The 27,492-nt window shown below is 37.3% G+C and overlaps 2 protein-coding genes across 4 annotated transcripts in view; one reads left to right on the forward strand and one right to left on the reverse strand.

Moving 5' to 3' along the window:
* Positions 1 to 16,792, forward strand: part of LOC149780497 (glutathione synthetase-like) — a 61,561-nt gene extending 44,769 nt beyond the window's left edge. For both annotated transcript variants that reach the window (XM_089937465.1, XM_089937466.1), the window contains 3 exons: positions 237 to 318; positions 2,866 to 3,055; positions 5,171 to 16,792. In XM_089937465.1, the coding sequence (XP_089793591.1) occupies positions 237 to 318; positions 2,866 to 3,055; positions 5,171 to 5,300 (402 nt within the window). In that variant the 3' untranslated portion in view covers positions 5,301 to 16,792. The remainder of the gene's footprint in view (positions 1 to 236; positions 319 to 2,865; positions 3,056 to 5,170) is intronic.
* Positions 16,793 to 18,727: 1,935 nt separating this feature from the next.
* Positions 18,728 to 27,492, reverse strand: part of LOC149780498 (putative leucine--tRNA ligase, mitochondrial) — a 123,018-nt gene continuing 114,253 nt past the window's right edge. For both annotated transcript variants that reach the window (XM_089937463.1, XM_089937462.1), the window contains exons 23-25: positions 22,132 to 22,284; positions 21,412 to 21,480; positions 18,728 to 20,211 (exon numbers count right to left, since the gene is read on the reverse strand). In XM_089937463.1, coding sequence (XP_089793589.1) covers positions 19,861 to 20,211; positions 21,412 to 21,480; positions 22,132 to 22,284 — 573 coding nt within the window. In that variant the 3' untranslated portion in view covers positions 18,728 to 19,860. The remainder of the gene's footprint in view (positions 20,212 to 21,411; positions 21,481 to 22,131; positions 22,285 to 27,492) is intronic.

Consider the following 27,492-nt stretch of genomic DNA (forward strand, 5'->3'; position numbering starts at 1 on the left):
TCAGAAAACTTCCACCATGACCAAACCCACCATAGTACAGCAAGCACTAATTTCAAGTCGGTATTGTCGTAATTTTAGACCCTGAATCTTTTATGATCCAAAATAAAGCACATTGTAAGTTCGGTAAGTCAGAATTAAAAATTTTAAGTTAATACCAACTGGAATCTACACACGAAATTTAAGGCATTTACTGCATAATTCAAACAGAAAGTTCAAAGACTTTTTTCTTTCGGCAGGATTCAGAAGGGAATGAAGCAATAGAAATGGCAATTTCATCTCCCAGCAATTATGTCTTGAAACCTCAAAGAGAAGGTGGAGGTAAGAATCAATTAAAAGGATTCAGAGGCTGTCCATAGACTGATGTTTACATAAGATTTACACTTGACTATGTCTCCACTCAGCTTGTAAATCTTACCTGCAAATGCTTGAACTAATGCAAAGTAAGTGGTTTTGATTTTGAAGCATTTAGAGATTCCTCTTCAGAAAGCCTCCATGTTGAGACTAATGAATTGTCACTTGATATTATATGAACAAAATTAGCTCTTCAGCCCCGGATGCCCAGGTGGACTTCAACGATCACTACCATCTCACCTCTGTCCACCTGGGTTTGTGTCTCCTGCTCAGCCAATATGAGTAATGGGGGCAAAGCTTGCCAGTAGCTTCCAGGAGTTTTCGGGGTTCTCGCTTCATGAGATATACTGGCTGCCATGTATCATGTTGAAAAATGGCATTAAGCCCACAAACCATCACATCAGCTAGACTATCTTCTGATCCAATTCCACACACAGTTTTGTCTTTAGGCCTAAATGCCAAACTTTGTGTGCTCAGAATATTATTTAATCCTCACTAAGAAATAGCAAAAAAATGTTTTAGAAAATGCTGCCTAATTTTATATTAAAAAATTACCAACTTAGTTGTTGAAACCCCACAAAATGATAATTGGCCTTTGCTAATTCAAAAGGTTGGCAATGTATGCTCTTGTTTCTCAGTGTAAATTCAACAAAATCCGAGGCTCCTATCATGGCCATCCATCTCAAGGCACCATATTGAACCACTTACCAGATGAAGCCTCCATCTTAACCAGTGGCAACTCTGTCACACAAAAAAAAAAACAATTTTCATCCTCTTTTGGATTTTTTATACACACTGAAAGTCTGGTAAAACATTAAATTTGACAACTCATTAATATCTCCATTCTTAGTAGAAACATGATTTGCTCATACAGTCTGGAAAAATTATTCTGTACTGTAAGCTGCCTAGTCACATTAGTATTAAGGGTAACGAAGAACAGATAAAGCAGCCAAAGCTGCCCTGCAATCAGCCTTTCTAAATGGAATTTCAATATGCAGATTTAAAATATTACATAAATTCTGAATTATCTATATACTTAGCAAAATGTGTGGAATGAAAGCTCCACAAACAGGCTTTGTAACATCAAATACATCATTGGAGAGCGATATCAATCATATAAAACAAATTTTAGAGATGATTTGATATTGTGGCAGTCATGTATAGGACTGACTAATGTATACCTTCTGAAGGTTACACTTTAACCAGAGTACATACACTGCCAGTGTCCAATGACAATAGAACACATACTTGCTGAGTATATTGCTTTCCACCCTGCAAGACAAACGTTTCCCAATGCAAACTCAGTTGAAGCATTTTATGATCATGTATTATGCAAGAAAATCTTGGACTGATTGCCAGAATGTAGTTTATATAACTTATTTTATCCCATTACTTTTAAGGAGTTTTTAGTTTTTAAGTTCATATTTTATTGTATATTTAGCTTACAAATATTTTAACATCTTTGCCTTCTATCTCTTGTCTTGTAGTAGTTCGTGCCTACATTTGAGAGGGTTTTATCTTCCAAAAAAAACATTGTGCAATTTTTCATTATTCATTTATAGTACTTTTAATTGGTACCATATAGCCATTATAGTGCTAAGGTGCCATTTAATGATCATATACATACATACATGTAAGTCTCAGTCCATCAATATTTTGTCTGTGCCTACTCATACCTATAAAAAATATACCTATACCTAATTATATCTCTCTCCCTCCCTCTCTCTCTCTCTCTCTCTCTCTCTCACACACACACACACAACAAAGTGAGGGGTGGGTTGAGGTTGCAAGTAATAAACCCAAAGCCATAACATAAACAGGTTATTTTTTCCATTGTAAATACTGATGATTATTCACTAGGAGGATCTTGGTAGAGAATAGGAGGTTGCAGCAAAATTTATAATAATTCTAGATCAAGATTCTAACACATCAGTGAGTGAAAAAATTCTTGTTCTTAATCTTGATTGTTTGGAGCGTACAAGGTCGCTGGCAAAGGATCACTTTACACCAGGACTGAGTAAAAAATATTTTGAGTATTGCTGGCAAAGGATCACTTTACACCAGGACTGAGTAAAAAATATTTTGAGTATTGCTGGCAAAGGATCACTTTACACCAGGACTGAGTAAAAATATTTTGAGTATTGCTGGCAAAGGATCACTTTACACCAGGACTGAGTAAAAAATATTTTGAGTATTGCTGGCAAAGGATCACTTTACACCAGGACTGAGTAAAAATATTTTGAGTATTGCTGGCAAAGGATCACTTTACACCAGAACTGAGTAAAAAATATTTTGAGTATTGCAGACAGTGGAAGGCTTTACACCAGGACTCAGTAAATTATTTGGGTATTGCTGAGTATGGGATAATTAAAGTTTTGAGATGTTAAAGTTTTACTGTAGATAAATACGTAATATCAGTAGATTTAGAAATGGCAGTTTGCTTTTCTAATAATTCTTTTTGGTCAAAAATAAAATCTCTCCTAAAAAATTTAGTATTTGAATCAATGTTCACAGGTAACAACTTGTATGGCAAGGAGATGAAAAATTACCTGGTAAAAATCCGTAACTCAGAGGAAAGGCAAGCATACATACTGATGGAGCGGATATATCCATGGCAACAGAAGAACCACCTCCTGAAGCTTGGAGTGGATCCCAGTTTGCAAAATGTGGTATCAGAAATTGGAATATATGGAGTGTGTTTAGGGTAAGTGATAACCCAAAGTGGACTTCACCATAACATTTCCAATTACATCTTCTCTGGGCACGATAAACACATCAGTATGCATCTCACCAAAGTTTATGAGCTAGATTGTGTTTATAAAATTTTCTTTTATAGAATATGCATGTTTTATCATCCATTTACAAATCTGATTAATACTTTTCCATTTCTGCAGAACTAGGCTCATCAACACTTGTGTGCTATATTCAGTGTGATTATTAGACAATTTTGCATCTGAGACTGTTTCTTATTTTATCCAGCCTTGGCCTTGTTGTTGTGGGGTTTAACGCCATTTTTCAGCACACTATAGGCTATGCATGGTGGCCAGTATTAATGGTGGAGGAAGAACCCAGGAATACCCTGGGAAGAACCACTGACCCACGAGAAGCTACTGGCAAGCTTTCTCACATACCCACATTGGCTGAATCCTAGACTCGAACCCACGCAGACAGAGGTGAGATGGCAATGATCCGTAACGGAGAGCGCTTTAGACCACTCAGCCACTCAGGGCCTCCAGTCTTGGCCTCATATGCATTCATGCATCACACTTTGATTTTGACATTAATATCTCCCAAATCAACCAGGAATATTATGTCTTGTGTATTTTTGGTGATTTTGTTTATACATTTGCTCAATGTTTTATTTGTTATGAATAATTATAAGTAAAAACATATCTTATGAAAGTCTCATAAAAAAATGTGAACAGTCAAAAATAAAAAATGTGAAAAGTCTGATAAAAAATGTGACAAGTCAAAAATAAAAAATAAAAAATATATGTGTATGAAAATGTTCAAGTTCTAAAAGCTCATTAAAATTTTGAATTGTCTGATGGTGCAGAAAAAAGAATTGAAGGTTACAAATACTTTCAGTAGGGTATTTTTGTTCCCTTGTATAATCATACATCTTATCATAAGGCAAAGGAAAATAAATGAAATAAATAGCTTTTTATCAGGCCATCCCGAATACTCATTCTCATTGGATTTTCCGTTCAGGCTTCTTAGCTTTTCCTCCCCTGGTACTAATTTGAGTCAGATTTTCTAATTTACATAACTTCGCCTTAATGAAAATTTCCTGGTCTCATTTATAGGTTTTATTGGGAATCATGGTTTAATTTCTTTGCTTTGCTGCATGTAATATTATTCTTAAAGAAATTTGTTAAAGTTAATTTCAATAGTTCATTGTGCAGTATCTTTGGTCCACTTTCTCTAGCATATGTCATATGATATTTTGACTGCAAGCTACTACATTTTAAGAAGTGAACAAATGATTAGCACAAGTGGCATATGATTTGAACATGTGACATTGTCTATTTTGATGGCCTTGACCTTTGACCTTGCAATCTATTTATGGCCCATAACACAACTTCAGTCATAATGTATATACCTGGATAGGCTTCCAAAACATACCTTGGATGATTAGTCACAGATCAAACAGAGAAACTGGTCATAAAGAAACCAATCACAAAGTTAGGCTTTCACTTGCTTTGACCTTGAACTTTAAGCTAGAGACTTAACTATTGTATGTGACACACAATCTAATCATGATGTACAGCTCTGAACAATTTCATAAAACTATCCCTGTAGTAGTTTAAAAGTTACAGACTGAACATGGAAACAGATTACTAAGTTTGTTTTTCCTTGTAATGACCTTGAATTTAAACTTTGACCTGAATATTATATGAAACAGACCATCTAATCATGATATATACCTGGGAAAAGTGTAATCATGCAGGCTACATGGAAAAAAGTGACAAAGTAGCTTTCACCATACTGTGACCTTGACCATTTACCTAACCTTTATGCAACACACCATCAAGCCATCTTATGTATGTGTATGTAATTAAGTATAGTGTCATCAAAGTCTCTTAAAGGCTTGCAGCATTTTCGGCAGGACAAAAAAACGTTCATGTAAGGATCAACGGACAGATAGTTCATAAGGAATGTCCCATTAAAACATGCATATAATTAGCTGACCCATTAGAAATACCTTGGTTTCTTATGTTATGCCAATGAAAATATTACTTAAATTTCATTTCATTGAAGTACAAAACCCTTACTAAAATATTTAAAAAATCACATTTTATTTTTTTTCTTCCTGTAGGTCAGCAGATCAGGAGATCTGTAATGTGCAAGTAGGCCATCTGCTGAGAACCAAGTCAAGCAGCGACAATGAGGGAGGCATTGTTGCTGGTTTTGCTACCGTTGATACTCCACTGATTGTAGACAGATAAAACTGAAAAGCCAATATACACTGCAGTTTAGAAAATAAGGAAAGAGTACCATTCTAGTTCAAAGAAATCATTTTCTCCACCAATATGCTGCGCAAATAAATTAACATTAAGAAATAAACTCTACTGTGTCTTGAACATAACTGTCCTGGAAAGAAAAAAATTCATCTTAACTGCCCATACAACTGTCACAACTACCTCTCCAGTCCACCACTAGGTGGCTATCCATATACTGGATGTTTTACTGATTTTGGTTTTCACTGTAGTATGAGTAACATTGCATCACATTGCCTCTTGACGTTTATGTAGATCATTGTTAAATCTACCCATCAATCAAGAAGTGTGCAACAGTTTTGGTAATTAGAGTTTCCACAAAATGTTGGTAGCCTTATTTATGTCTGCTGATATTTGTACAGATTTTTGGCAGCTTGTAGGCTAAGTTTTCTGACCCAGTAATTTGCACACAGTGTCACTGATATTTACAGGTTGTTCAGTTTAATTGTGAACACTGGTTGAATTTCTCACTTGCATTTATAACTAGTGTCCTAAAGGATTATCATGACACTTTTGGGTTGTTATATCCATTTTGTTGTTGTTTATTTATTGTTATTTCAGAAATATAGTCAGGGATTTGCACATTTTATAAAGATCAGTCTGCCTTGTACAAGCTGACTGGAAAATTGAACTTGCCCTTGGAAAACTTGAGCTTGCCCTGAAACAAAATATTCCTACAAGACTAAAAAAACAAAATAAATTATGGCATATTTAAAGGAAATTGCATTTATTTTTGAAACTTTTGTTTCCATAGTGTCTCTGTTGATACCTTAAAACCATATACTGATAGTTAAAGTTATATAAAAATATATATGTAAATAATACAGTAGATAGATACATGTATGCAGACAGATAAAGGAATAGGTAGAAAAGATTGAGGATTTGTGAATAATTATTTTATCTTTTTACTTAACATCTATCATACAGACACCTTCATATTGGTGACATGCATCAAAATATTTGCAAATCAGACTTTTTAGAATGATTTAAGAAAACTTGTTTTTGTCCATTTAATTGTTTGCCAGGTAGTATGTATCAAGTCTCCTGTAATTACTTTTGAGAATGATTTGAGAAACTTGTTTTTATCCTTTTAATTGTTTGCCAGGCAATATGTATCAAGTCTCCTGTAATTATTAGTTACATAAAAAAACATATCATAAGTGATGCTTGTTGGTACTACATTTTCCTAGCATCAATCACACTTTGAACAAAATCATCCTGATATTTAATCATTAGAGACGAGTGCCTTTTATTTCCAAACACACACCTCTCAAAGAAATCTCAAGAGTTATATGTTTAGCAATTAAAACATATATATAAAAAAACATGCATCAAAACAATCTTTGAAAAGCCAATTGTTTAGAGCCAGCAAAATCTGACAAACTGCCTGAGACTAACTTAGGACTGAAAAGTCAGCAAATCCCTTTTACACAAAAATATTACAATTGCAATGTAACTGATAAAATAAAAATATTTATTCATTATGTGTCCAAACTTGCTGTAAATAGTAAATAGTAAATATCCACATTATCATGTCTGTGCAAGAAAATGAGATTGACCTTGATAGTGACTACAAGATGAAAGTTCCACTATACTATAGATGAAAGAAACTATATCCAGAATAAGAATACGCTACATAAAATTGCTAAATAAAGGTGTTGATGTATGTAATGTAGCAAGATCACAGGATATAAAACTTGCAAAACATAAAGCATGAGGAACTGAACATGACCTACTGTCAGTAAAAAAGTTTGCACAGAGTTGCTGTATTTTAACCAGACCACCGACATTCACTAGAATTTCTTGTATCTTGTATCACTCTCACGATTTTGTAGACTTGTCCGTGGGCTAGTACGTTAAAAATTTGGGCTCTCCTGAACTAAATTTGAGCTGAATGTGATAAGTTTAAAATCAGTGAGGACATTTATTAGACCTTCCTGCACAAAATACACATCAACAATTCCTTGCTGTTATTGCAGGACGTGGTCAGAGGGAATATGAGTCATGGTGTTGGAAATTTTTTTAAAGACAGAGATGCAAGTAAGTGACAGTCCATGGAGAGTGACATCCTGAGATTCCATCCAGAGCATTTTTTCAGTAGATAGCACAATGCTACAATGGTCCAATAATCCTGCTGGTTCTTGAGGCTCTGCCATCAACAAGCATCAAATCCAGCCAACTGGAGATGGAGACTTGGATTGCTTGAGATGTGTGCATGCTACAGCTGTCATAAGCATTGTTCTAGCTACAGATAATGGGCTTGTAGAGGAGACATCTGCACAGTTATTAACTTCGGGAGAGTTTGTATCCATCTGTCTTGTCATGACATCTTTCTGACTGGAATTTATTGAAGATTCATCCCAATAATTGGTATCGTAGTGGGCATCCCCCTGACCTCACTATGTATTAAGTATCCTTGCATGCCTGATCATGAGCTCACTATCTGAAAGTTTGCGTGTCTTGGGTCTGATACTGACCTCATCAACATGTTTTATCAGCCACAATTTTGGTTGCTGGTCAGCCATTTTAGGCAGTCATACATGTCAAATAGAGCTCATTTGTATTGGTAGGTCATGCCACATGCTGTCCAGCCATATTCTTATATATATATGGGGACTGGTACAACTGGTCCATCTGTTTTAATGTCTAGTCGACTGTCCAGTCAACTGTTCAACCATCGATCCAGCCATCGATCCTCTCCTTGCCCAACCAGCAGTCCAACCTGCAAGCCAATGCTTTTTTATTTATCTAGTGGATAAGTAGTGTTATGCATATGGACAATGATGGAACGTTTTCCGTGTCAGCATGCATTTTTGTTTTATGGACATGGAAGCAGTTCCTGACAAAAACAACTGTCCCATTGATCTGTTGTCTCATGGAAAATCCAGTGATATAGCAGATGAAGTTTAGTTTTAAACCTGAGGTCAGCGAAATTTACTGGAGTTTGTCAAAGTCTGAATGCCATTGCTGCTGCCTTGAAACTAGTCTTATAAGGTGAAAGCCTTTACAGGATGTGGATGAACATTACTCCTTTCACCTACTTCTGCAGGTAGTGAAAAATTTTAATTAAATCTTTTTGAATGTCTTTTGGATAAAATGCAGTTTGCAATCAGTTTGAAGGCTTTTTTTTCTCCAAAAAGCCTTTTACTGGCATGTTTCTGATCATGTTATTTTATTACATACTTGGGTATGTGCAGTGCCATTATTACAAACATAGGTAAGTTTGACAAGAATAATGATTGATCCAAGCAATCAATGTTGTATACTACTGAATACTTCAGTGGGGATTTGTCCAAGCAATCAATGCTGTATACTACTGAATACTTCAATGGGGATTTGTCCAAGCAATCAATGCTGTATATCACTGAATACTTCAATGGGGATTTGTCCAAGCAATCAATGCTGTATACTATTGAATACTTCAATGGGGATTTGTCCAAGCAATCAATGCTGTATATCACTGAATACTTCAATGGGGATTTGTCCAAGCAATCAATGCTGTATACTATTGAATACTTCAAAGGGGATTTGTCCAAGCAATCAATGCTGTATATCACTGAATACTTCAATGGGGATTTGTCCAAGCAATCAATGTTGTATACTACTGAATACTTCAGTGGGGATTTGTCCAAGCAATCAATGCTGTATACTACTGAATACTTCAGTGGGGATTTGTCCAAGCAATCAATGTTGTATACTTCTGAATACTTCAGTGGGGATTTGTCCAAGCAATCAATGTTGTATCCTATTGAATACTTCAGTGGGGATTTGTCCAAGCAATCAATGTTGTATCCTATTGAATATTTCAATGGGGATTTGTCCATACAATCAATGCTGTATACTATTGAATACTTCAATGGGGATTTGTCCATGCAATCAATGTTGTATCCTATTGAATACTTCAATGGGGATTTGTCCAAGCAATCAATGCTGTATACTATTGAATACTTCAATGGGGATTTGTCCAAGCAATCAATGCTGTATATCACTGAATACTTCAATGGGGATTTGTCCAAGCAATCAGTGCTGTATATCACTGAATACTTCAATGGGGATTTGTCCAGCAGCTCTTCTGTGAAGCTTACCTAACTTTTCTTACAGTCATCTTTAAAACCTAAAATTTGTCTCTCACGAAGCTTCTTCATCGTCTTCAAATCCAAAAGTTCATGTTTTGCAATAAATCCCACATGCACATTGAACAGAACATGGTGTTTCGAACTGTCCTCAATATCAAGACCAAGCATCTTCATGGTGCCAGATATGCTGTTGAAGTTTTTTTCATCTGTTAAGAATTGTATAAGGAGATTGAGAGACATGTTAGCCTTGGCCTGATGGGCAGATGGAAGCAAGGGCTTGTCCCCTTGGAATTATTTTAAGTATGGTTGCACCAGCAATGTTTACAGAATTCAGGGGGATTCTGGGATGATGAAGTAACATTGTAGAAGTGTTCTCTTCTAGCTGGGGTGTTTCAGAATAGGGTGTGCAGATAATTCAGGAATTTGTCTAAGGCCTACTCAGCAGCATCCATTCCTGTTTTATGAACTTTACTGAGGTCACAGCCACCTGGAAATTAGTACAACATTAAACAAATGACAGAATATTTCTTTAATTTATAAATTGCATATGAGACAATTTTTAAACTTCTCAGTATATAACACAATTTGTAATAAACAGTATTTTTTTTTTTCTTACTTTTGTATTCACTTGGAATTGGCTTTTAAAACTTATTTTTAATTAAAAAATATTGTTTAAAATTTTTTTTAATATTTCTGGACCAGAGTTTTATAAGACTGACATTTAAATGCAATAGAATTTTTTACAAATTTCTTTACCATTATTAACCAGGCTGACATTGCAATCTGTGTTCAGCTTCTGATTCAAATCTTCATAAAAAAATCTCCAGATCACATTTGGTCTTTCCATTGGTAACTTGATCATGTTGGCAAGGTTGACAGCTGCAATGGCTTTTTCAAAAACTTGCATGAGATTGTTTGCAGAAGCATGACCCAAATATTCAAAACAAACATTGATATGGATAATGGACATCACTGTACTGAATATATAACACCACAATACTAAACACACACAAACAATAACATAAACACTGGTTTACTGTAGTTTTATTCAAGGCTTTTTTGGGGCACCAAAATTCAGTGGAAAACTCAATCATTAATAGGTACTGCTTTCTAACAAGTGCGGTTTTGATTAGTATGAGGTACACTGCTAACAAAGTGAATTCCAATGTTACTGTGTAGCTACTCCAAAAAAACATTTTTTGCTTCCTATTTTCAGTAAAGTTATAAGCAGTGAATGAAAATTTAACAAAAAAAATAAAACATGTAAAAGTTTCCTGTGTCAGCACCATACTTTAAAGTATATTTAAATAAATCCATCTTGTGCAAACACTTTTACATTAAACAAGTCCATTAGGCATATACTGTAATATGAATGTCTCTGCAATGTAAGGTGATATTAGTTGGTTTTCAAAATCTTATTAAATTCCCCCAAGGAGTAAGTTCTTGCGCAAGCTACATGGCTAATTATTGTACTTATGGACCCTGATTTTTCAAGGCACTAACTCGTATTTCTGCTTAGTAACTATTTTTATTCCTATTGTGATATTGCACTTAGGATCACAAGAGCTGAGGAGAATGTGTGTCCCATCCTAGGGAACACATAATACTAGGAGTTAATTTTTTAGCTGTTCTTTATTTGTTTCAACAGTTGTACCACCTGAAACTTTGTCATCTGCATTTTAGTGTCAGGTTTTCCTTGGACACTTATTTTATCAAGTGATTAAGTAACTCATAAAAACATGAATAGGGACCAAGATTTCTGGGGCATATGACAAGTTGCAGGAAGCCCATGATCCTGTGTTCAAGGAGAAACATTGTATTGACATACCATCAGATTTTTTGTGTGTGTGCGTGTGTGTGGTTTGGATTTTTAACATAGCTTTAATAATTTTCCAGTCATATCGCTATGATGTCTGCAGTGTGGTAGTTTATAGTGATGTCTACCATGGGGACATTATGCTGCAGACATGTAGAATTATGTCCCACCCAGTCACATTATCCTGACACCAGGCGAACCAGTCCTAACACTAACCTCTTAATACTGAATGCCAAGTGAGGTAGCTGCTGGTACCATTTTTATAAGTCTTTGGTATGACTCAATCAGGGTTCAAGCCTGTGATCTCCAGCATTCGAGGTGGTTGCTCTAACCACTTAGGCCACCAGAGTGGTGTTTATCTATTTACTGAAATAATTTAACATTCTACATCATCATTTGGTGACATTATAGTCCACTGAGCAAAAAAGGGTCCATCTGTGTGCACCATCTAGCTTTATGACAATTTGACCAGTTTTGATCATTTTCCTCCTATATCTTTGAAATGACCCATTCATCTAAAAATTCCCCAACTGTAGAGTAAAATGATACATTTCTGTGATGGTTCCTTATTTTAACCTAAATTCTGTTTTAGCTGAATCTCCAATATTGAGGATACTGCAGATAGTCAAGTTGAACCACAAACTGCACAAATCCAGATCCTCAATCCCATAATGCACTGGTAGATTTACATCTCTGCAGTTTGTTAGAAGTAATCAGTAAGAACAAAAAACCAGACCTTTATCTCCAGTGCATTATAGGATAGCAGATTAGGGTCAGTGTTATCTGCATTTGGACTCAACTTATAACCAAGTATAATTATATACAATTTTGTTTTGTGTAGCATGTGCTAAGAATCATGTAAGCGCAGCGTGTTCCTTGATTATAGGACCGGGTGAATTATTAAAAAATAATCTCAATTGTAATCTGTATGATTCGATTAATTATTAACAGAAATTAATTTTGCACCTTTTGTTTCATAGTTTAAAAAATAGAAACGCTGTGTAGCTTGTTTTTGTGTAGAGAAAATGAAGACACTGAGTTGATTATTACCAAAAATATATGAACCATGATGTCATAGTGTATGAATCATCAAAGATGTGTGTGCATTATCATATCATGCAACAAAGTTTTACTGTCGATGTCAACAATTTGCTTAAATTAGCCCCACCACATTACAGGTGGTTCCCAATAGTACATCAGTAGGTACAACACTTATCATGTGGCCATTATTTCACAAATGAATTATTTTTGGTAATTCATTGAGAGAAGTTATGAGTAATAAACGTGAGAGATTTCCCAGTAAATTGACCTCAAATAATACAATAAATGGAATTTTGTTTCAAATATTGCATAAAAATCTAAAATAATATTTACATGCATACAATTTGCAAGGTTCTGAGGCAGATCATATATATTTGTGGTACCAGTCATTATGCATTGTATGCTTTTTTATTTGCATAATTTTTTTAAGATATTTTGACATTTATATACATCGTAAATTTTACTTTTATATATATCTTTGCTTTTACTTGCCTTTTATCTATGTATTTTTTCAGAAATTTTGTAACCTGGTTCCCTATTGTGCTTTTCCAAAGTTTTCAACATGTATTATGTAACCATATAACATCCAGTATACTGGCACACAAAATGAGTTAATGTGCTTCATTTCAGACTCTGGTATGTACTGTGAATTAATTCATTTTAGTGTGTATACATTTTCATGGTTTTGTGAAAAATTACATTTTTGTATAAGTATGTTTGGATTGGAAAAGAGTGGGTTTTTTGTTTCCAGAAAAAAAATGTTCATTGGGCATTTCAATTCATTGATTGTTAGAAGCTTCAAAATCTACAAAATTGATACCACACAAAATAATGATTTCATTATACTGTAAATATTTTTTGTGGGGTGCCAATTTTTGTTGCTGCCAAACCTCTACAGTGGATGAATTAATGGTATATTACTAGTCATTTCTGGGGCCCCGAGTGGCCAAATGGTCTAAATTGCTCACTGTTCCAGATCACTGCAATCTCACCTTTGTGTGGGTTCAAGTCACAGGCTTGCCTGACGTGGGTACGTGAGAAAGCTTGCCAGTAGTTTCTTATGGGTCGTTGTTCTTCCTGGGGTTTTCCAGGGTTCTTCCTCCACCAGTTATACTAGCCACCATGTATAGCCTATCCTGTGCTGAAAAATGGCATTAAACCCTACAACAACCCGTCAATTTTCACATAAATGTGCATGTAATATCTGGTTGGCCAGATTTTGAGTTTACACCAGTAAAAAGCACAATCAACTACAGAATGTTGATGTTTGTTATATGCAAGCTCAAAGAATATTTGTATTGATTTGGCCCTGTTGATTCATCCATCCATTTATACTTCCATCCATCCTTCCATTCTGAAAAGCTTCTTTGCAAGATTATACAAATGTCACTGAATAGTAGACGTGAAATTTGGCATGTATATTTGTCTAGTTGGTCCTAAATGAAATGGCACCAGTCTGACATCAGATATGTCCACCATCTTGAAAACTGTCATTGCTACTCCAAAGCATAAAGTCATATCAGTGTCGAGTTGACTCTACTTATATTTTCTTTAACCATGCTGGCACAATTAAGCAACAAGAACCCCTGAAAAGGTCTGATGTTCCACTGCCCAAAAAGAATTTCAAGGAATCCAAGATAAGACCATTTTTTTTTCTTTTATCAGTGTTTCAGTCATTTATGAGATTCTTAGTGATAGCCCAATAGGATGTTAGATTGGTACCATTTTTGTGTAGGACCAACTAAACATCATTTATAAGTCTTTTGATGAAAACCCAATGTCATTATGACCATCAAATTCTGAATGAATAATTACAAGATTTTCATAATGGCCATCATGTCAACCATATTGAATTTAAGATCGCTACCTCTCATTTACAACCAGCAAGATATCTTAAGAAGTGTTCTGGTCAAAACTCAATGTGGATATGACTTTCTGCTAAGGAGTCACAATTGCAGTTTTCAGGTTGGTGGCCATATTGGATGTCAGACTGGTGCCATTTTCATTTAGGACATTGCAAGAAGACTTTTGGTGAAAACTCCATGTCAGAATAACCATCTATCCAGGAGAAGTAGCAATAATATTTTCAAGATAGCTTCTGAGGTCATGGGTTCAATCCCCGTCTGAGTCATACCAAAAACTTATAAAAATGGTACTAACAGCTGCCTCGCTTGGCACTCAACATGATCAGATAAGAAATCTTAAAAATCTAATGTAGATACAACTTTCTGTTTATGATGATTTGTTAGCAAGATCTAAGTTGTTTAGGAGTAGTTTTGATAACTTGTGCCAGCAGATGGATGAACAACATACAATCCCACTAAGCTCTTCTGGTTTGTGACCAATAGAGCTTAAAATAATTTAATGTATACAGGTGAAATTTGATAAGCATATTTATTTGTATTCTTGCGCAAATGAGCTCTCCACATTTTGAGGCGGTTAAAGCAGTTTTGTCCATTTTTACAAGTTTGAACTTGTTGGATGATTTTTTAAATGTTTTTATACCAAAACACTTCTTTAAGCACAATTAAGCTAACACCATTCAAAGTACACAAACAAAATTTGTTATGAATACTTGTATTGAGGTAAATAAACTGAAAAGATTTTTCTGTACACATTTTATAACATTTTGGATTTTTTTTTTTATTAAACACTGTTGGCACAATTAAACAAAACCCACTTGATCTCAAAGAAAATTTTATATTCCCATTTGTTTTATACCATTATAGCAGTTTTTCAAATTGTCTGAATTTATGAACTTTGGACTCATGGTTTGTAGTTGGTGCATGTATGTTTTCCAGAACATAAACCTAGTTTGTAACCATTTTTGGCAGACAATTTTCTACAATTCATAGAATCAGGGATAAAAAAAATAATGCATTTGAAAAGTTCAGATTGTTTATGGTGGTAATCAATTCTATATGCCAAGCTTAATTTCATTCAACAAGAACCTGTTCATATTTTCCTGTGAATTGAATATAAGTAGAGTTTATAAATTTCAAATCACAAACTAATAAATCTACTGATGGTTTCAAACCCTCAAAAATAAGGTCATTATCACACCATTGTATCTAAACTAACCTTTCTCTTAGACTGTACAAAATATGTTACTCTCAGAAACCAAACAGTAGGAATATTACCCCATAGTACAAATATAATTTTGTTATGAATGCGTAAACTCTCTTGGAATCAGTTGAGGTCGAGGTGTTAAAGGCAATCCATAATTACAACTAAGAGATTTGACAGATCACCATTTATGTCTTCAATTTCAGTTGTTTTATCTCTGGTATGTATTGGTTATTGTTTGTATGTATTGGTTATTGTTGATCTGTATTGGTTATTGTAAATATATACCTCCTGAACTTAAGTTCTTTACCCATCTACACACACCCAACATGCCATCAATGCCAGCATCTTTTTACTTTTTGTTCTCATTTGTTGATTTGCAAGTATACAGTAACATGTTTATGCTGTAAATTAAAACATTGTATGTAAAATTTTATTTTAATACTGTATTGACATGTTTCAGTGTTTGCATTATTATGCTTTAATTAATCCCATCTGCCACATTATAAAAGTAGCTTTTATTAAGCTTATGTTTGTTGCTAAGTTCCCTTTATCTTTTCTACTATTATGTATTTTCCACGGTGACTAGTGGAAAAATGTGCTGTATAAACCAGCCTAAAGTTGGGCCCTGGGTGGCAGAGTGGTTGCCTGCCTTTTCTGATCAATAACACCTCTCAGCACTGTCCACGTGATCAAGTCTAGGCTCATCCAATGTGAGAAATATTACCATGTGGATTGGTGGTTCTTTCTGGGGTCATCTGGCGTTTTTCCTCCACCAGATCTACTGGCCACCATTATTAGTCTGTCATATGCTGAAACATGTTATTAAACACCACAAAAAGAAACAAACAAATCCATCCTAAAGATATACTGTACTGACTACATTGCTTTTTTGTAACTGTATAAATACTGAGCTTGTAATCATTTCATATCCACCTTAAAACACTTATTTTTTATAAAAATTTACAAATCAAAAGTCTTGGAGAAAATTTTGTAATAGTTGCTTCATGTGGATATGCACCTTAGTTTTCTAGGAATTCACTTTGAGCAAATGTTATTGTCAAGACACTCACACATAAAAAAGACTACTCATACACAATTGTATTTTTTAGCAATTTTTACTTTTCAAGACACTCTCACATGAAAAGACAACTCATAACTGTATTTTGGGGATTTTTTTTTAAATTGAGAGTGTATATTAAATTTTCAAACTTCAAAAATGTTTCTAGTAATATAATGATAACTCTGACATTGCTGGCTCTTGGTTCAATTCCTAGAGCGAACACAAGCTACAGGCAGTGGCCATTAAAACTTGTATCTTCCACTCTAATGGAATATTAGGTAATACCATCTGGGCATTAGTCAAATTTCATCATGCAAAGTTTTGTTTTGTGATGTTGATATTAATCAACAAAGACTGAAAATAAAGCATCCAACCTATACTCTGAGATTTTTTTTTGTTTTATCTATATATCTGACTTAATTGAATTTCACAATGAGAGAAATGTTTAGGTTTAGTTCCCATCAAGTTTGAGTAGTTATTGACACTAATTAGGTGATGTTGCATCTTATTGGCAGAGTAAGTTTTCAGTCTGGAACCTACATTTCTGATCCAATACTGATCACACTTGAAATATGGACTTTTATCATCAAGATCTTGGATGGGCTTGATAAAGAGTGAAATCATTCCATAGTAACGATGTAACCTTACATCCAATTGGTTGAACTTCTCATCTCAGTAATTTCTGATATAATTTTGATTCAACTTGGATTATATGTTTACATCATGAAGATTTCAGACAGATTTGATAATGAGCAAAGTTGACATATACTGATTGGCCAAGCTGGTCACCACCATAGAAACCGTCATTATTTTTGAATTTTATGAAACTTCAATTAGTTTAAATGATCAAGCTCTTGCGTGAGTTTGATTGTGTGAGGGATCCACACATATTAATGTTGTGATCTTGAATGGGATTGGCTGGCTGAGCTTGATAACATTGTACAGGCTACTTCTGATCCAAGTTTTAAGATCGCATACATGTGATTTTGCATCTCATTGGTTGAGCTTGTCAACACTTTAGAAACTCTTTTTCTGCATTTTTTTAATCAAACTTGGTAAATAGTCAAATGTTCTCAAGATATATAATGTGTTTTATTTTCAACAAGATCTACACATATTAATGAGGTGAACATGCATTTAATTGAGCTCCTTATCGTTCAAGAGATTATTTGTGCCACAATTCTCACTGGACATGGTAAATAGGCTAATATTGTCAACATGTTGGCTGACTGTTATTGCAAGTGAGACCTATGCATATTAATGAGGTGATCTTGCATCTAATTGGCTGAGGGTAGTGACTATTTTTGAGAGGCTCTGGATCAAACTTTGTGAATAGGCCTATAACAAGATCTTGGTTGGCAATGACTGAATGAATGAGATGACTCACTCTGCATCTGATTGGCTGTAAACATTCAAGCAGATTTATTTCTGATCCCTATTTCATCAAAATGATTTAAAAAAGTCTTAGCAAGATGCTGGAGGACTTGGATTATGAGCAAGATCTACACATTAATAATTTTAGTGTCGTGAGTTTAACACCATTTGTTGGCACACAATAAGCTATGCATGACAACCAGTATAAATGGTGGAGAAAGAACCAGGGAAAAACCCTAGTAAAAACAATCAACCCATGGAAAGCTAATGGCAAGCTTTCTCACACACCCAGAGCCCAAGATTCTAACCCACGCAGACAGAGGTGAGATGGCATTGATTAACTAAGCATGTTAAACCTGGAAGACATATTTCCGATCTGATTTTGATCCACCTTAAGCTTATATTATTGCAGGCAGGTGACATTTGCACACAGTAATGAGACACCTTGCGTCAGATTGGCTGAGCTTGTTACCACTGAAGATCTAGAGACAATATTCCTCATCTGATTTCTCCCAAACTTGGTAAATCGGTTTATATTATCAAGATCTTAGAAGAACAAGCAAGAGACTAGGTATATTGCTTTTGATCAAGATGACAAAAAATAAGTAAATTAAACTTGAAATATACCTTGGGAAATAGATTACAATGGTTGTGCTCATCCAATACAACATACGCCTGCTTACTGAACTGGTAAACTGAAATGTAAGTCAGGTAAACGATATCAGGTCAATAGGAGCCTCTTTCTGGTTTATTATTATTACGACAATCAAGTGACTCTGCAAATGATGGACAGCTGCATACACTGAGCCAGTAAGACAAATGGATGAAAAGAACCAATACATGAATGTAAAGATGAACCCTTTCATGGATGAGATCTAAAATTAAATATATAAATTACTCTGCTATAACAATTTTATTTTAAATCTGCAAAGACTAGAAACACATTTCAAGAATACTCTTTATTTTACAAATACTTCGAAGAGATCCATTTTAACATAACATTCATATTATTGTCATAAAAACTGTATGTCACTGGACCCAACAGTGTCAAACAGCAACTTCCTCTAACAACAAACAAAAAGTCATTGTGCTTATTTGATGCATACAATTTCAAACTCATGCTTACTAATTTACTGTATATACTTTCTTGCACGTCTGCCATCAGATAATGCCCAAGAAAGTCTGGGTCTAGGCAGTTTGTTAGGACCAATCAGTAGAATAAATAACACAGACCCTGATCTACCAGCATATGGCAAATCAAAGTCCATGTTATTTGCAATTCAATCCAACTTGCTAGCAATTAAAAACAGTATTACATTACAAATTTAAGACACTTGTCAAATAACAAATGTAACAATCAATCCCGATAGGCAATTAATGACATTTAAATTTTCAAACTCATTTAAGAAATTTTCTATCTAATTAAGACTGGTGTTCCATATTTCTCAATAAAAAATGTGCACTCAATAAACCATTTCTTAAATGTCTAAGTCTAATAGGATAACAATCCAAATAATGTCAGATAAGCACTTTTGCTAGAATGAAAATGCTATCAAAAGTGACATTGACACTGACAATCTTGGGGAGTAAACTCCCATTTGGGACAACGTCCACTGCAAACAGCATAGACCAGATATCTGCCATCTCATAATTTGTGATCAGATATACTGTGAGCTATAAATCAGTGATCCTTTCCAAGTATGAGGACCTCTTCTTTACCTCAAAAAATTTGGCAGACCCCCACATGCTAGAAGTTGTGCCTTTAGGTTCCATTAATTGAGAAAATACATAATGAAAAAGAACTATCTGCATACCCCATGGAGTAACCCCATCCCCATGGACCCCTGAGGGTATGCAGCCCACAGTCTGAGAACCACTGCTCTAAATCATTAGCAGAATTAACAGCATAGAACTTGAAGTGTTGTTCAATTACGTGCTGTAAATCTGAGTCTACACTGTTCACAGTTAAGTGACAAATGGAAATACAGCCTGCTCTTCTATAGTAACGTGTTCCATCTAGAAAAGCTACTGAATCTCTTCAGTTTATTGCATGAACTGTTGGCTCTCCTTAGGTTAGTTGCTTTTTTTCTGTCGTTTTGCTATATTTTCTGCCCGTCTGATTTCCTTTATCTTCTTTTTTTCCTCTTTTTCTTTCTTTTTCTGTTCCTTCATCAACATCGTTTGCTTAAGTATTTTCTCTTTTTCTTCTGAGTCTAGACAGTCCAAACCTGAACCTACAAGGTTTAACTGTATTACAGCACCATAACCTGGATATAGCATGAATTTAACTCTTTCAATAGTCTTGGGAGAAATACATATCTGATACTGCTCGTGTCCACGAATGATATCAAATGCCTCATCTTGTGTAAGTTTATCCAGTTTGTATCGTGGCATTTTTACTTCAAATAAGTCTCTTGCTTCATCCTGTTCAAAAGAAAAGAACACAAACATGTTGAGTGTAACAAATTTGTTAAATAAGATTACAAAACCTCAAGCAGATTGGACTGAAATGAACATAATGTGTTCAAAATTTGAGACCTGCTAAAACTACTATAAATTTATTTATTTTCATAGGTATCAGTTTTTGTGGTTAATTTTGTTTCTTTTTCGTAGGTTTTAATGACACTTGTAACACAACACTGGCTATATGATGCTGAGAAAATGGTAGCTAAGTTACAGCCTGGGTGGGTACTGAACGTGTGACCCTTAGATCGTGATTCTGACACTCAACTGAATTACCTTGATTTGTGGTCAAGTGGAAAAAAACTATGTTACTGAAGTACTTGATTTGATATAATTCGGGTTCAATTATTTTTAATTATAAATCACTGGTCACTGGGGTAATTAAATTCATCATTGGTGCAAACCAAACAATTCCTTACAAAATATGGACTCCATGGCAACTAGTGAATTCATTGCATCATTTTTATGAGGAACCAAAAGCTAGGGTCTTTTATATAAGTAATTCATTTAAAATCATAGCGAAATAGAGTTTGGTAATTCAGTTGTTCAGAAAAATACACACTTTAGATATATGCATGTCCTTTTCTTCTTGCTTCCAAAAGCAACAAAAACATATGATACCTTCCTTCCAGTGATACTAAAATTTTCACATTACCAGAATTTAAAGTAACCTTCCAAGAGAAATATTTTTAAGAGCTGTCATGGCTTTTGTGTGTGAAGATAAGACATGTTTTGTTATTTGTGTTGTATCAGATTTCTGTTAGCCGTTGACAAATACCAAATTTCACCTATAAACTGAAAATATTTGTTATTTTACTTGAGGTCCTGTCAATGTGAAGTATTCAACCTGGGGCAAGGCCTTTAAAAAAACTGATCTCTTGTAGGTAACAACATCTTTAGAAAAGAAAATATCACTGCTTAAAGGTCTTGTTTCACATTAACGGAATAGGAAATTGATGACACAAGAGTAACAATCATACATTACAGGCTTGTACTCATGTCTGTATGAACATAGGGAAACACTTTGGGATTCAAAATCTTTCTTTTCCATTGTGATAAACGTAAAGCAAAACCAACCATGCATGATTGCTAATTGTCCTAATTAGCAAATTGTATAAAATGACTTGGGAGACTCTCACTTTACAGTATTGTTCAACATACCCTTACACATATTGGAAGTTCATAATTCATATCCACTGTTGGCCACGTCTGCTGCAGCACATTTTTATCCTGAAATGAATGTATCAGACGTTTTTGGTACAAACATTTTCAAACAAGGGATTCCAAGATAAATTATGAGAAATTTTCACTGCTATGTATTGACCATTACAAGAAAAGTTGAAATCTTCCAAGATTTAAAATGATTACAATTTGAAAACCTCCAAGATTATTCAAATATCCTAAAAATTTGAAAAACTAGCCCCATACCCAAAGGCAATGCCCCAACAATCCTCAACATTAGGGCAAGGCTAAGCCAAGTAGACTTGGTACTATGACAGTAAAAAGAAAAAGGCCAGTTTTATCTTTAATGCCCCTGACAAATAGTGATAACAGAACATGGATAACATACACTGCTCTACCGCACATGCAAAAGGAGATGCACCTGGTTCAGATAAACATTATTTTGAATAATTAAAAACAACTTTCAGTTTTGTTTTTACTTATAAATCATTGAGACAATCACTGTCTGTGTTACTCGCTTATAGTCCAACTGTAAAATGCACAGATCCAGATCTGTCGTCACAGAACACGCAATGAGTCCTGGATCTGTTCAGTTTGTTAGGAAAATTCAGTAAGACAAACTACTGGCTGGACTTGGGAGTAACAACAGTACGCCAGACTCTTGTTTACATTGGTGTGACTTTAGTCTGTCCCACTTACCCAGTTATGTTCTGTTTTTCTGGAAGCAACTGATGCCATTCCAGTCCAGAGCTCTGAAGCAAATGATGGAGCAAATGGTGCTGTAATGATTATAAGGTCTGCCAAAGCTCGCTCAAACTGGATACTGTGGCCTATCAGGGCTTCTGGGAATTTCTGTCATAAAAAGATTCACATTTAGGTATCTCAACTGAAAAAGACTGTATTCTAAAAATATACAAAGAAATATTTATATATTTATACATGGAAAACTGGTACTGTACAGAGGTTTCCTTTTCTAAATCAGAATTAGCAGTGGAACTATTATGATTCACTACTGTGCTTTTATTTAAAGTAGGTAACAACGCTGAACAAGAGGAGCACAACTTAAGTTTTTAATAATAGTTTCATATACTAAGCAGGGCCTGGAAATATATCAAACAGCCAAAAATATGGACAGGATAAAAATGTGGCAAGAGCTACCACATACTTGTTCAAATCTATAAGTCTAATCCAACTGCAAACAAAACAGACCCTTATCTGCCACTGCAGAATCCAGATCAGGGCCTATATTATTTGTTTTACTGATTACTCCTAACAAACTGCACTTACCTAGATCTGCTTGCACGTTATGTAATGGCAGATCTAGGTCTCTGCAGTTTACAGTTGAACTAGGCTTGTGTGGGGGTGTTGTGGTTGTCTAGGGGTGGGGTTCTTCTTATAGACTTTAACGAATTATGAGAAGTTCCCCTGGTCCTTATTCAGAAGGTTAATTCTGGACACTATATTATTTATTGACTAAATATATTTATGGCTACGAGCCCCCAGTCAGCAATGCCGACAGTTAAATTAAAAGAAATACAAAGATGAAATTTAAACAATAACAATTTAATAAATGAAATTTAAAAGAATTTAAAGTAATCAATGTCTCTCTTTCACCCAATGATCCCTTTGATCATCATTTGAGTTCACAGTGTGAGGAGATTTTTCCCTTCTTGAGTGCTACTCATCTAAATCTCTTCATTCCCTTGTCTTTCTCTCCTTTCGTGATCTCCACTTCCGCTTCCTCTTCTATAATCCTTGTTCCTTGCCGTTATCTTGACTTCCGGTTCCTCTTCTAGTATCCGGAACCCTTGACGGTATCCCTTGAGGTCACCCGAAATTCACTCGGTATCTCTCACCGTCACCCGAAATTCTCTGAACTTCTCTCGTCCCCCGAAATTCTCTGAGATTCTTTCGTCCCCCGAAAGCTTCCTGATCGAAGCTATTTCATGAATTTCCTAAATTCCGCCAATTTTTACGAATGGCTAACGGAGTGTGTGTCACTGCGACTCTTAAACACCAACTGACGAATTTCAGGCTTGTACAAGTCTTATTCCAGCTTCTCGAATCAAGTCCCACCTACAACGCATCCCGATTGGATGGCGACGGACTCTGGTCATTTGATCGAACTGTCAATCATAAAAATGTCAGTCTGTGTGTCCCCATGTACTGTCCAGCCTACCATTGTCGGCTTCCGGCTCTTTGAAGTTGTCTACGTCACGTGTTCCCATGTACAAAGATTCCCGCCAGATTTCCACTCAAGAGCTCAAACAAAGACTGGGTTACGTAAGAGGATTAGCCAACTTAGGCACTTGGAAAAACAAAGCTTACCTGGCTCCACTTACAGACTTATAAATACATGTATAATACAAGGGGTTGGGGTAAAACATCACATCCCCCCACGCTTGAGAATAAAATCAGGATTTTATTCACTCAAACTACAAAAGCAAAAGTGTTACACGATATAAAGAACAAAATCAGCAAAATGAACTAAATGCTAAACTGAGTATGAACACGAAAATATAACAAATGATCTATATCATTTCGGCGCTTCTACTCATGAAATCTGCGCCTACGTTTTCAGATCCTTTCACGTATCTGATCTGCATCTGGTACTGCTGTAAAAACAGCGACCATCGCATCAATCGACCATTGGACAACTTTGCCTGCGCCAGATAGGCGAGTGGTTGGTGGTCGGTCTCCAATATGAACTTACGTCCATATAGGTATCGCTCGAACCGTGATATGCCGAACACGATTCCGAGACATTCCCTCTCCGATACTGAGTAATTCTTCTCGGCAGCAGACAACTTCCGGCTGCCGTATGCGACAGGAAAAAGCGTCTTGTCATGCTCCTGGAGCAGTACTGCTCCCAGTCCCGTGTCGCATGCATCGGTGCGCAGAACGAATTCTTTATCCAAGTCCGGTAGACGAACAACTGCGTCGGATGTAAGTCTATCCTTTAGCGTTTGGAATGCGTGCTCACACGCATCTGTCCAAACGAACTTACTCGGGGTCCGTTTCTTGGTTAGGTCAGACAACGGGCCCGCAATCGCGCTGAAATTAGCGACATACCTCCGGTAATATCCGGCCAGTCCCAGGAATGACCTCACTTCCGTTTTCGTGGTGGGGCGTGCGGCGTTTCTCAACTGCTCCACCTTCGACTTCTCTGGAGACAGCGTGCCTTGGCTCAGGGTATGTCCTAAATAGTCTAATGTCCTGAAACCAAGGTGACATTTGGAAGGGCGGGCTGTCAAGCCCTCCTGACGTAGCCGCTCCAAAACGTCAGCTAACAGAGCGAGGTGTTCACCCCATGTCTCTGTAGCTAACAAGAGGTCATCCATGAAGTTGTGGACACCCCTATCGCGCAAGGGCTCCAACAACTTCCGCATCATTCTGGTAAAGACGCTGGGCGCGTTTTGTACCCCGAACGGCATCACCAACCATTGGTATGTCCCGTCGGGAGTAGCAAAAGCAAGCTTCGGTCGGTCTTCTTTCCTTACCGGAATTTGCCAATACCCCTTGGACAAATCCAGTTTGGAAAAATATTTCGCTTTCGAGACCGAAGCGAAGATATGTTCGGGGTCAGGTAGCATTTCAACTTGAAATTCTGTCACCTGATTCAGCTTCCGGTAGTCGACGCAGAACCGATGGGTGCCGTCCTTCTTCTGCACTAAGACTACTGGTGAGCTGTACGGAGAGTCGGCAGGTTCGATTACTCCCAGAGCAATCATCTGCTCGATTTCTTCCCTTACAACTTGTCGTTTCGCGTGGGGCAAGGGGTAGGGTTTACGCTGAACTGGTCGGTCGTCCACCATCTTTAACCCGAACTCGACAAGCGTCGTCCTCCCGGGTTTTTCTGTTAGCACGTCGGAATATCCGGCCAGCAAGGTCTCTATCTCGTTCCGCTGCCCTTCAGTTAACATGGGGTCACACTCCACGTCCGACGGAGTCTCGGCCCTCGTTAATGGACAGCTCGGGACAGTGTTAGCACCTTCCGTATCGCCTTCGATATCCTCGGTGACTATCGCTGCGACAACAAAATCGCTGGCGGTCTCCCTTTCCCGGTACCTCTTGAGCAAATTGGCATGGTACAATTTCTCTTTCGTCGGTAGCTGTATCCGGTAGGTTTGACCTCCGACCTTCTTGGTGACGACGTATGGACCCCTCCAGGAAACTTGCAACTTGTTGTGTTCCTGGGGCAACAACAACAACACTTTGTCCCCTACCTCAAACTGACGTGGTTTTGCGCGCTTATTGTAATTTTTCGCCTGTTGCGCCCTAGCTCGTTTGAGATTTTCTTGCGCGAGAGAACAAACCTCTTCCAGTTTGTTGCGCAAGTCCGCGACGTACTGGTAGGTAGTGCGTACTTCCTCTACAGCGTGGTCGTCTGTCCACAGCTGTCTCAGTACGGCGATTGGGCCGCGTACGGTTCTCCCGTACAAGAGTTCAAAGGGAGAGAACCCCAAACTCGCTTGCGGTACTTCCCGGTATGCAAAAAGCATGGCCGGAATATACCGGTCCCAATCCTTGGGGCGGCCTTCGCACAATTTCTTGAGCGTGTTTTTCAAGGTCCCATTAAACCGTTCGACCAATCCGTTACATTGGGGGTGATACGGTGTAGTCGTGAGGTGTTTAATCGACATGAGACGATTCACCTCCGCCATCACACGACTCATAAATTGTGTTCCTTGATCGGTCAAGATCTCGTCGGGCACTCCGACTCTTGACCAGATCGCAAACAGAGCTTCCGCGACGGTTTCCGTGTCAATGTTACGCAACGCAACGGCCTCCGGATAGCGTGTAGCATAATCGACAACCGTTAAAATATATCGATTTCCGTGCGCAGACGCGGGTTTTATCGGTCCGATTAAATCCATGGCAACACGTCTAAATGGTTCATCGATAAGGGGCGTACTCCCCAAAGGGATGGGTCGCTGATCCGTTTTCGGTGCCATTCTCTGGCATTTGTCACAGGAGAGACAGAACCGTTTTACGTCTCCCTGGACCCCTGGCCAGTAAAACTCTTTTACAAGACGGTCACGCGTCTTAGCAATTCCCATGTGTCCACCCATGAGACTCTCGTGTGCAAGTTTCAGTACTTCGCAACGCTTTTCCTTTGGCACGACGACTTGCTTGAAGTGTTCGTTGTGTTTCCTGGCGTGGCGATACAAGATTCCCTTCTTGTAGACAAACTTCACCGCGCCGTTCGGAGTTTCCCTTTCTGTTCCCGCTTCTGCGTGTTTGTGCAACTGCGCCAGAGTTGCGTCCTCCTGTTGCAGCTTCCTTAACTCCGCTGGAATAACATTACTAACCGGTGTCGATGTAACTTGGATTGGCTTTTGTTTCGGCTGTCGACTCATGGCCCTGGTTTCAACAGCACTCACTGGCATAGGTGTGCAGGTTTCGGGGTTCGGCTGGGGTAACACATAACGGCAACCCAATATGACGTCATGTGATAGCCCCTCCAAGCAAGCAGCTTCAATTTTCCCCTTCACGTATGGTGAATCGAGGTCAATGACAGCTACTGGTAATGAGTCACGCGCGCAGTTCGCGTACTGAACTTCTATTACCTCCCCTGTATAGTCCTCCGGCTTGACATATTTCTTGTCGACAAGCGCGGGGACGCTGCACCCAGTGTCATACAAGATGGTGGCGCCTTCACCATTGACAGTTGCGGCCGCAAGGTTGGCTGGGTTGCGACTCGCTTCCGGCACACATTCCTTCTTAGCTACGACATTCACCTGGGTCTGCCTGCCCTTGGGACAGTCCCTGGCAAAATGCCCCAGGCGCTTGCAATTAAAACATGTCGGCGGCCCTCGCCGACTTGCAAGTCCTGGTTTCGTGGGTGAGGCCTGTCCAGGTCGATAGGCGGCAGCCCTACCTGTAGGTGCCCCTCCGACCTTCCCGTCGCCCTGACGGTTACGGACAGCCGGCTCAACCTCCCCCATACGACGCGACTCAGAGGGTCGGGGTCGGTCAGCAACCCCGGAACCTCCACTCTTCGAGTGCGCCTGCTCGTATCGCTCCGCCATGTTAGCGATCTCTTCGAGCGTCCGGTGT

This window comes from Sinohyriopsis cumingii, chromosome 16 (assembly GCF_028554795.1).
Source record: "Sinohyriopsis cumingii isolate HCF-2022 chromosome 16, ASM2855479v2, whole genome shotgun sequence".
NCBI classification, from domain to species: domain Eukaryota; kingdom Metazoa; phylum Mollusca; class Bivalvia; order Unionida; family Unionidae; genus Sinohyriopsis; species Sinohyriopsis cumingii.